This window comes from Embiotoca jacksoni, unplaced genomic scaffold, assembly GCF_022577435.1.
Source record: "Embiotoca jacksoni isolate LCO1_2020_lvr unplaced genomic scaffold, fEmbJac1.0.p SCAF_1, whole genome shotgun sequence".
Taxonomy (NCBI): Eukaryota; Metazoa; Chordata; class Actinopteri; family Embiotocidae; genus Embiotoca; species Embiotoca jacksoni.
In genome coordinates this window covers 4,546,628-4,559,034 of record NW_027185229.1, presented here as the reverse complement: position 1 = coordinate 4,559,034, position 12,407 = coordinate 4,546,628, and the positions used below count along the sequence as shown (strand labels likewise).

At 38.5% G+C, this 12,407-nt stretch overlaps 1 protein-coding gene across 2 annotated transcripts in view; it reads left to right on the top strand.

Annotated features, from left to right (window-relative positions):
• Positions 1-12,407, top strand: part of cpne5b (copine Vb) — a 121,413-nt gene that overhangs the window by 40,428 nt on the left and 68,578 nt on the right. For both annotated transcript variants that reach the window (XM_069157319.1, XM_069157311.1), the window contains one exon: positions 149-225. In XM_069157319.1, the coding sequence (XP_069013420.1) occupies positions 149-225 (77 nt within the window). The remainder of the gene's footprint in view (positions 1-148; positions 226-12,407) is intronic.

The following is a 12,407-nucleotide window of genomic DNA, read 5'->3' as shown; positions in this document are numbered from 1 at the left end:
ATGAATTTTACTGGTGGAGGATTGGGTGAAATATTCCTGAAGTTATTTTTTAAGTCTTACAATACCTTTTCCACTTCACATCCACAACCCTGCCCTCCCCCTCCTTCCTTTCCTCTGTTCTTCTCTCCGTTCCCTTCCCTCCCTCCAGGACTTTTTGGGTCAGATGTTCTGTACTCTTGGGGAGATTGTTGGATCACCAGCCAGTCGACTGGAGAAACCACTGGGGTGAGTAAGAGTTTCAGCCAATTTTCTCAGTGGCAAAATGCCCACTGACTCCGAATGTGATTGAAGAACACCACACTGTGCTAAGAGGGGAGTTAGGACAAAAAAACAACAAAAAAAAACAAAAAAACATGTTTTGGACGCCAATACAATTACCTATCTCTGCTCCATTCTCAGGATGGGTCAATATCTTTCAGGGACTGTTCACCCAGATGTCTGGATTAGGTGTCTGCAGATGAATGAAAGGAAAACCTAAGTGACAACAACTTGCATCTTTAAAGCCCAACAGAAAATGGTTCATACAGCTAAATGTTTGTTGTTTAGTAGCCCCTTTTAAAGACATGATTACAGGGAAAACAACTCAAGGCTTTCTCACAAATAGAAAATGAAAACACTGATGGATAAGAGCTAACTCTCGGCACATGAACATGTAGCATCTTGGAATACTAAACAGTATGCACTATACTGACTAAAAAGATGCTACGATTGATTGATGTGATTTGTCTGTTTGATATGGTACAACAAAGGAGTTACATTTGAGCAAATCCATGACTCCTCTTCATTCATTCCTTTCTATAATGCTTTAAATCAGCCCGGAGGAGATTATAGAGATATAACGTTGATAAATTTGGCTTCATTTAGACTGAGAGAATTGTAGAATTAGACTGATGCCGGCTCAAATGTGAGAGTAAAGAAACTGAGTTGGGTACAGAGGAAGGGAGAGAGACAAAATATGTCAAAAGACAGGAGGGCGAGGAGGAGGAGGAGAAGACACGGGGGATTCACAGAGATGTGAGAAAAAGATGTAGATCAGACAAAGAAAGACGGTGGGAGACAACACGTCTTCGGATGTTTTTCACCGATAATTATTGTCATTAAAGAAAAGGGAAAAGTGCAAATCAAAATTACTCAAATTACTGCTCGCCTCCTCAGCTTGTGCTCTCAGTGGCGGAGGGAAACGTAGTGTTAATGGGGGATCATGTAATCTGTCTTTCTACATCCATCACCCATCATCATCATCAGGCTGCTGGGCCGCTGGGCAGACCAGGTGGAGTCATTTAAACACTCTATTCAGTACAATGTGCTGCTTGTGACTTGTGAACGTATTACCTTGGAGAGTTTAGAGAGGAAACATTTGAATACTGACATTAATGTTTAAAATATGTGAGGTATTATTGCGATTCTTAAACTGGAGGACAATAGACATTCATGTACTATTCTAGGCTGATTTTGGAGCCAAGGATCCAAGTTTAGAGCTTGTTGATTCATTTATTTGTGGACCGATCAACGTGTAGAATGGCATAAATTACCTCAAGTGTGCAACATTCAGTATGAAACTGCCATTTTAGAGAAAAGACTGTAGCCTTCATACAGCAAATCATCATTGTAATAATCAGTCTTGTTTATCACAACTTGGGTCTTCTGTCATAGTTTCTATTTATAATCTTATGTTTGTCAAAACCTTAAAATGGGTTCATAATTTGATGATTTGGGATTATTTTGTTGATTGGGTTGCAGCAGTTGTTCTTTTCTGTTTCCAGTATACAGTACATGCTGTTTTTTTTTACTGGAGCAGATATGAGCACATGCAACACATCCTTATATCTAAACATCACTTGCCATGATGTACCGCTAAAGAAAATGAGTGAGACATAACGACTCTTTGTTGCCATGGTGACGATATCAAACACATAGTTATCGTGGTGAAATTGTCACAAATTAGTTAGCATTAGGCACCAGAACTACTTGCAATGTATTATACAGTACACTTAGAGGACTTACACTTTGATTTTATTTGAGTGTAAAATCCATCCATGATATAGTTCCCTTAAAAAATGTCAAAAAAAAAGCTGTGGCCAAGACATGTACACTTCTTATATCAAGCATATAGGGAGAGTCAACAACTCAATGAAAACAGGGCAAAGTCAAACTGTAGCCTCAGATAAACAACCTTTTTCCAGGTGTCATACCAAACTTTTGACTTGGTCATCAATCAGCGATGTGCAGATGTATCAGGTCTATACAGTGAGCCAAATGTTCATCGTCATAACACACGGTATCCAAAGATGCCTGTTTCTACCAGCATAGATACCCATGATGATGATGAAGTTGCAAAACTGTTGCAAAGCAGTTGTGACAGTTTGAGTGTGTTCATTTTCTTGGTATTCATGTGCTACATTTACTACTTGTTTAAGATGACTTAAGCTCTGCTAATAAAAGCGTGCCCTGAGCCTCTCCATTGAGAAGACAGAACTTATAATGTTATTACTAGTTCCAAATCAAACCATTTCTTTCTGCACACAGAATTTATGTGCCATGCTCAGAAAAGGGAATTGAATGTTTGCCAAATTATTCATTTTTAATTTGAGGCACTCTGCAGCTGCGAGATAACACTAACTGGTGCCAAAGTGTATTCTTATGACAGCCTTTAATCTTTCTTTTAAGGCTGCAAAATAAAGCTTTCCCTGTGGTGGGAACCTCATCAACCAAAATATTACACAAACATTCTCTTTCCACTATATTTGGTGTATGTAGGACAAGCCTGCCTCTGAAATGGTCAACAACCACAAAACTAGCATGCAGTCACTCTTGGTTTAGTATGTAGACAGTTCTGGATCATTTCATTTGACATGGTTTCCATATTAATGACAGATGTAATGTACTGTGTTTGTTTCATGAATCAGATATTCTGATGCGTTCCATTCACTGCTCTTAAACATCACTTTGATGAGTTAGTGTGTGACTGTGGTGGATGTGTAAAACCGTTTTCTCAAATTCAAACAGAAATTAAGTTCCCAGTGTGAAAACATGCAGAACTGGAGGTTTCACTTAAATTAGGTTCCCAGTGTGAAAACATGCAGAACTGGAGGTTTACTTTGACTTGGAATAAAAGTGTAGATCAACAACTTCTCAAGTCATACTTGAGCAGCTGCGTTTCATCTTCTGTGGGAGAGAGTCATCGAGGTGGAGGAACAGCCAACACACGTGCGCACACACACAGACATAGACACACAGACATAGACACACACACATAGACACACACACACACACACACACACACACACACACACACACACACACACACACACACACACACACACACACACACACACACACACACACACAGCAGCACACCTGGTAGCGGTGCTCCCCAGTAGGATTTGTTTCCATGTTCCAGAGATAATGAAGAGTGATTGATATTCCATTGCTAGAAAATGTCAAAACATGAGCTGTTCTGCGCCGATATAAGAACGTCTGAGAACATTTGTTTGTTTTACTCTGACTCTCTTTTCACCAGAACGAACAAACATTGCAATGAAATTAAATCTCTTTTTCTGAGAAGTAAAGTTCTCCGAGTGTTTCCTTGCACCTAAATGGAAGCATTATATCACAAATAAACAACAACAACCTTTGTTCCTTCAGTACAGTAGAAGAAGAAAATCTACTGGTGTGTATATATGCACACATATATATATACATATATATATATATATATACATATATATATATATATATATATATATATATATATATATATATATGTATATAATTGCTTGTCTGATTCTTCGCAACACAAGTAGGAGACAGCAGAGAAGAAGCATTCAGTGAATATGTCTACAGTGAACAAGTCAACACATACACTACTATAAAACACAAATTAAGATCACACTTACTTTGTTTGTATTTCTCTGGCTTCACCAAAGTCTTTTTTAAATGAGTGGGACCCTCAAGACATTTTCATCATAGTTTTATAGTAAGAGATGCTAAAAATGCCAAAATCACTGTCAAGCACTCAACAGCATCCTGCATGTTAAATGATTTTATAGCTTCTTGTTTGTAGAGTTTTTTTTTATTCTGGTATCACAATCTTGAGGATGACTTGTATTGTAAGGCACACACAGTAATTAACATTTACAAAGACTGACAAGGGCTTCTTGTCAAGTCTTTGTTTAGTGTGCAGTATTATTTACAGATCCCCTTAAAGGCCACGCAAACACACATGAAACACAAAAGCCATGTAAACACAGGGACCAGGGGGATCTCGGATTCATTTCATGTACATGGCACAATATGTTTACACAACTATGAAAGCAGAATATGACCAGGCACGCTCACAGCTGTGCATGTGTAAACTCTCTCTGTCTCTCCTGTCATGAACAAATTATTTTCCTTTTGATGAAGTCGGTCAAACCAGATGACATTCTTTGGATCAATGAGACAGTCTTCTACCGAGACAAGTTGTGTTTCATTTGGATCCAGCTCTTAATCACTATTTTAACACAACTCTTGCTTTTACTTGAAAAAATGGCAGAGTAAGCACCCACACCAAACTATTCAGTAGCTTTCACTGTAGCACAAGACAAGTTATAATGAGAAAATTCGGGGGGTTTTGTTGGAAGGCCCTGTTTTGTCAATTGGTGCCACGGGTCAGGAAGCAAATGTGATTATTACCAGAAATATTTCTCTGTGGTAGAAATCCGACTATAAATAAATCTAGGAGAAAATATAAGACGGGTGAAACACTGCAGACCACTCTGAGATATCTCTGTGAACCCGCCCCCCTGGTATTTTGTATGCTGGTTCACTGGAATGACCTTTCACACCTGAATTTCTCCTCTTATGACAAATCAAAATGTCTTCTGTTAGACAGGTCGATTACAGGACAACTTGATCTCATGCTTTCCCACTAGCGGTATCCCAGGAATGAACAGGTGACACTGGGAGAAATTGAATTTCACCATCACTTGCAGTTCAGATTTACAAGTCAGACGTGTCATAATGTGAACGGGAGCTATGTAAAACATGATTTTCGTAAAAGAAATTGACAAGTAAAGTATTACTGGGACATTAACTATTGTTGTTCAGTGTTTAAACATTATAGCTTTGATACTTAAAAGTCCAGCGAAACCAAGTGGTCCGTCTGACCTGCGAACAACGTGAGTCGAATCAGAGTCCTCAGAAACATTAACTAACTCGTCTCATTCATTCTGCAGGTGGACTGTAGTGCAACCATGACTAACATCCTTTAATGTCATGCTGAGTATTTCATTGACTGAAAAAAAAAAGTTATTGAAATGACCACAACTGATTCTTCACACCCTGATCGGTAATTATTAGGTTTATAGTTTCACGTTTATCTATAGCTTTACAACATAAATGTGTGGGATTAGCATTTCAGACCAACAGATCTTTTTTATGGCAGAAACTTTTCATTGTCTTAGCAGGAAAAAGCACAGCTATTAAAACAATTACTCCATCCATCTAGTTTCAGAGTCCTGCATTCTGTGTGTGGGCTATTTAGCAGAGTATTTAATGAAATAGAGCGATACATTAATGTTACTACCAACCCTGGTGCATCTGTGTTTGTAATGTTATGATATGTCAACTGTATGCCATCAAAATTATATGGTAGGTAGGTAGGTAGGTAGGTATTTACTTTAGGTAGGTAGGTAGGTATTTATTTATTATTATATTGACATTTTATTAAACTTCACCTATGATCCTGTCCAGACAGTATAATTATAATATGATGCTGCTTTTTAAACCTACAAGGATTAGTGTTTATGACTGAATGCAACATGGGCCATTTCCTCAAATGTTAATGAAACTAATTAATTGTGTGTGTGTGTGTGTGTGTGTGTGTGTGTGTGTGTGTGTGTGTGTGTGTGTGTGTGTGTGTGTGTGTGTGTGTGTGTGTGTGTGTGTGTGTGTGTGTCCAATAGAGAGAAAGAAACAGAGAAAAACTGAGCCCATCCGCCACAACAAGACATTTGTTTCATCTGAACATCAAAGGCACTCTGCTCTTTTATGATTGCTTCAGATTTTACAGCGTTGTCTTGCCACTGGCCTAAAATGCATTAAAAGTGAAAGCTGCATGTGGTGCATAATTCACAATGGGTTTCCTGTTTATTTTAATATAATTGAAGAGCACAGTATGTATAATATTGTTAGTGCATTTATGCAAATACCACTTAAGAAACTGATATAAAAAAGAAAAGAAAAACAAATAACACGTACTGAGAAAATGTGAACTTCTCACTCAAACTTCATTACTCTAAGAAAGATATGCAATTTCAATAATTCATTTACAGCAATATTCTTTTCAGGTGTTACTGTAAAATGAGGATCAAAGCCGCATTTAGAAACATGTTATTCCAATTAACTGCTTTTGTGGGCCTAACTAAAGTATTTTTTTAGTCCGAGTACTTAATTTCTTTTCACTGGACACTTCTTTATTTCCTCTTTTTTCATTTTTCAAGATTGACAAATAACTGCTGATGACAGCTTATAGATGCATGTGTTATGGATTAATGGCAATGCAGTATGGTTGCTCTTCTCGGCCTCAGCTTTACACGATGATTGCAAGAAAGAATTGCTGCAATGGCCGTGTCATTGCAGTGGGAGGCCTTTTTGCCAGTGAAATATAGACATCTAGTCAAAATGTGCTTCTTGTTTGCTGGTGTTTTAATTGACACGTCTAAAGACAGGAAGTCCTGACAGGAAACAGCTATACTAAATGTAATAGAAATCAGGCTTGTACACCCTGGTGTTTCTGATTGTACTGACAGTCTTTTAGAATTTATTTTTTTTGTAAAAATCAAGAGTTTATTTTAGTTTCTCCCTTGTGAGCCATAATTACTTTGAGAGGTTGTTGTTGTTGAGGCTGGTCAGAAATTCCTGTGTGTGTGTATGTGTGTGTGTGTGTGTGTGTGTGTGTGTGTGTGTGTGTGTGTGTGTGTGTGTGTGTGTGTGTGTGTGTGTGTGTGTGTGTGTGTGTATGAGTGCATGTATCAGAGACGAGGAGTGACAAAATAATTTTCCTGCAGTTCGAATAAACACCAGCTCACTGTGAGAGGGAAACATGAGATATTATACCATCCTCGGAAGTACAGCTTCAATTAGATAAAAGTCCCACAAGAAAATGTAGCATTCTGCTGCTGTTCTGTTCAAGTATGATTGCAAACTTTTTTTTTACATAAGCAAGAAATTACTTATTGCACAGGTCCATGTTTTTGCTGTAAGCCTGTTATTACAGAGAACAAAATTGCCAGTCAGTTGTTGATTTGCTGGATGTGGCGGAGAAAAGGTCTGAATGCAAATAAATATATCCTCCTTCCTTTAGAGCAAATAACAAGTAGCGGCACTGCACAATTCTCTATGATTCCATTTGAGAATTTGATATATAAAAAAATTCACAAATCATCTGAAGTCCAGAGGTCATTGATACAATATCATTAGCACTGGTAGTGTGAAATTAAATCCAATGTAACATTGAGAAAAATATTCTGTTTCTGTTTCTGTCTTTGTGTTCCCACGACGACAGAGAGTAACTTATTCAACCTTGCTGAATAAATTTGTTGATGGATTACTAACATTTGGTACAGAAATGCATGATGAATTGTAATCACTCAGGTCAAAGCCTTCATTTATCCACTTCTTTGGTTTAAGACCAAATGTCTGCAAAAGCCTGAACTTGACATTTAGAACGATTTCGGAAATATCAGCATGCCAACAATGCAGGATGGTGTACATGGTAAACAATAAACATACTTGTGTTATAGCAATGTCATTGTGAGCATGTTAGCATGCTGATGTTAATAGTTGTGCCGGGTTCATTTTACTGTCTGCCAGTAATTTTGGTAAAAATGTGGATCATTTTACAGTGATTCTCAGAGCAACCCATGTGATCCTAAATTTAGTTTCTTCACACATTGTGTCTCATGTCTAAACTCTAAAAACTAACACCTTAAAGGGGTGTTGTTACAATTATACAACACCAGTTGGGTCATATTTCACCATTTCTTCTCAGTTGTCGAAAGCCCATTTTGAACTATACTTATCACAAGTTAAAATAATACTACATGACAGTCAGCTACAAACCCAGATGATGCAATACAGCATTAAAACAATCAGACGAAGAAGATAACATAAAGATAAAAAAAAAGATAAAAGGCACAAAATGTATCATATCACATAATGTAAAGACATACTCAACCCACCGTTAGCTTTGAATTACACACAAAGTGCCATTATACGGAATAACACCGCACGGGTCAATATTACTATCTGCCAAACGTCTCACTAATTCACAGGATTCTACATTAACACTATGCATGCTATGCTCATAAACCAAAGTAAGAAACTACCATGAAAACCACACCATACTACAATAAAGCCAAGGTGAGAGTGTGCAGTATCTCACTGGCGTTATCAAATAGGCACCTCACGTCACTGGTGTTTTGTGGAGTTCGGCCAATGTTACCTTTGCTTAAAGCCACAAGATCATACCTGCTTACAGTTACAATCTAACTTCATCAAAACTAGGCAAGCTCAAGCACCAACCTCAAACCTTCCATAAAAAATGTTATAAGTGAAAATAATGTATGAAATCAATGGCAAAGCAATGCAAAGACTGAGAATATTGTTTTTGTTTTTGTTTATGTTTTGGATTCAGACTTTTTTCATGGCCCTACGTGCACCTGCACAGTTGGAGACATCCTGGAGCCGACCATAACCAGCGTTTATGTTCTGTAGGGATCCGTTTTCAACCGGTGCCCACAGAGCAACTCCGCTGCAGCAGATGGAGGTTGAATGGGCTGACTCAAGGGCACACTGAGGACAGACATGAAGGCGGAATTACTGTTATTCACTTCAGTTTTCCTTCACTGCACCACTCAAACTCAAACATTCACACTGCCAGTTTGCTTTTCTCTGACATTCTGTCTGCTGCACTCAGATCCGTCATTCTACTATTGTTGTCGTTTTCATGTTTTTGGGGTTTTTAGACAATATTCTATGTTAATGGTACTGAAACACCCACTAATCGGTAGCTCTGCAGAATACACAGTAAACTCCAAAGAGAATGGATGCCATGTTATTTGGGACCACAGTGGATCGAGAGATCCAGGACAAGAAGAGCGATAAGTGCAACATTGATTAAGAGCAAACGAAATATATCGGAAAAAGGTTGCGGGGGGGTGACGAGTGGAAGGTGTGTTTAAGCATGCGTGGCCTTTTACCGCTTTGATATTCCCTGAATGTCAGAGTAGATTACCACAGCAGAGTAGTGAAATGTGGGGACATTATTTGTGAATGTCAATAGAAGCATGTGTGCAAAGACAGCACACCCAGCTGAGTACAATGACAAACCAAGCACGACACCACAGCCACCCCACTCTGCAACTGTTAGCTCCAGGCACTCCTGGATGAAGTGACAGCTACTGAAGGATATTTGCAACTATGATAACTTTTGAGACTGCACCAAGATTATGGCTTTAATTATTGCACGTAGAACGGTTACTGAGAGCTGACTGTTGTGCTTCAAGAGATTTGAAACACATTCAATCTCTTTCAGCTTACAAAGAGTATCTAAACATGCAGATTGGCTTTCCAAACGCTGCCTCTGATATTGTTGCCAAGAGAATGGAGGTGAATGGAGGATTAGCTGCGGTCGTCTAAGCACGACGACTTCTCTAAAGCTCAACAGGCATATTTCTTTACAAAAATAATAGTCTTGGTTACTCGTAAGTCACAGACCTCTCTGGCAACCGTTTCTGTTTGGATGATTTCTTTGGCAGAAAGTAGCCCCGACTACAAATGTAATAAACAAGAATGCATCACCTCTACTGTTTGCAACTTCATAATTTTCCTCTACTGGTTTTAGTACAAGTTACAGAGATGGAAACCATAAAACCACAACACCAACAATATCTACATGGCTGGATAACACCGTGTCAGCTTCAGTTCAGACACTTTGGAGTTCAAGATAAATCCTATATACTGAGTTCTAATAATTCAAACTCAATCCAAGTAAAAGCCATAAATCCCAGACTCCCAGAGATGGCTGCATTTGATGCGACAGTGTATATCGGTGTATTAGCAGTGGATTCTAGGTTAATTTTGTGTATTAGCATTAAATATAAAAGATGTCATCTGATAAACAGTGTGTGGCCACTTTCTTATACTGTACTGTAATCAATGTTTAAAATTTTAAGGCATGTTTGCAACCAATCAAGCCTTTGCTACACAAATCCATTAGGACTGCAAGGTAAATGCAATAAACTAAAACCATTTCAACACACTGTCTTCAGTTCTCAGGAAACTTTTTCCAATCTCACTTTTTTCAACAAAAACTATTTTTCTCCTGACAAACTGTTCCACAGTCCTCCAGGCAATCAAAAATATCTCCTCTTACCCTTTATACTGAGAGCTCAATTCACCTATGAAACAGCAAAAGAAGAAAGTATAACATATTCTGAGTACTAAATTGTGGGCTGCTAACATAATTGTGAAATATGCACCATCCTGAGCTGCAGAAAAGCCACACTGGGAGTGGAGGCTGTAAATATGGCCTGAAGCTAGGCCTCAGTCCTTCAGTGTAGTGCTGCTGCCTGTGACAGAGGTGCTGAACAGTGAAAATTAGGATCTCAAATCCCTGCAAACATTGTTATTTAACAGACAGGTCTGAGGGGGGATGCATCAGAATAAAGCCTTTAATATTGACTCAGTGATGAAGTAACACCTTTCTGGTAAAAAATTACAGCACTACTGTATGTTATGTTTTTCAGTTTTCCTGATGTCACCCAAGTACCCCAGGAATCCTTGTGCTCCTTAAATTATTTACCATCGCTAAAAACAGGGTTGGATCATGTCACCTCAGGCCTCTTCTCAGACACAATTTTAACTTCCAGAGATCAATTTACACCAATCAGATCAATGGATGCTACTGGCTTTCTTCCCATTTTAACAGAATTGATTTATGAATTATTGGAGAACACACTGAATACTCTCAGATCCAGTTTAGTAATAGCTGGGAATTTTTAGCCTGTTGTTTTTCTCTCCGATGCCTGTCAACAAAACACTCGTCACGCTTCATTATTCATATGGATGGAGTCCTGATGCTATTAGCTGCAGATTTGAATCCCACTCTGCCACTGTTAGCTGTCCTGCCGGGTGGTTGGGACTTCAGTGCCTTGCTCAGGAGCAGCTAGGCGATCCTCGTCCATAGTCGTCTGGCAGGAATCGATCCTCCCTGCAGGTCAGGTGTCTGTCTGACAATTCATACTCATCTTTTTACATTTTCTGTTTCTCACCTCACTTCTCTCTCCATTTCCCCATCACCTCAGCGCCTGTCATAAAACAACACATCTCTTTCTGTTGGTATGGCTACCAGCTCTTCCTAACCCACGCTTCCAGTGAGCCGTGCTCCACTGTGCCTCCTCATTACCTATCTAGGATATGCAGATGCACACGAACACATGCCACGGGAAAAGAAAAAATAGATTCTGTAGAAGCTCCACATGGTGTCTTCTCCGGCTGACATATTTGTGTGATAAGACTCTAATACATTTTTGGCTCCTCTGGGGAAAAAAATAAAAAATGGCATTTTGTTCTGTTAACGAGAATTGAATTTTCAGCTTTGTGAACGCTGGGTTTTATTTTCTTGGCTGACTTGGTGGTGAAAATATTTTCCTTGTAACTGGTGCAGGTGTAGTTTTAAAGGGCAGATCTGGTGGAGCTTTATGCTGGTCATGCTTTGAAACTAGTTTTATCACATCGACTGGGCAGAGTTTAGAGGAAGTGACCATGGAGAAAGACAAAGTTTTGTTTTTCACGGGTTTTGTCAGTAAAAAGCGGTGATCCAACTAGTGTACCATCATATTTATATATGTCTATTCCAAGTGTAACAGTCCTTCCTCCGATGTCGTTAACATCAGGTGTTTTTTAAGAAACATCTTACACTTTGCTAAATTTCTAACACAGAGAGCTGTCAGTAAATATTCACACGATGTACCTTCCAGGTGTAACTGCTGTGTAGCGCCATGAACCAGCATTCCTATATACATGTATGACCTGTTTACAGTTAAGAAAGCATATATGGTCATCATATTGAACTTTAAGTAACACTTTACACACCATACCTCAAATGACAAAATGTTATGCCAAAAAAGTTCAGCTAAATAAGTGACAATGCAACAAACATATTTCAGAATTTATATGTATAACACAAAATCATGCCTACATTTATATAAAACATAAATTTGATTTAACAGTGTTATACCTAGATGTTTTCTTCTGGATTGTGATGATGCAGTTACTCCCTCTATACATAATTGATTGCTTTTGATTAGAGAGCCCTGACGTTTCCTAGCAACAGCTTTACACATTACAAAAGTCGACACAAG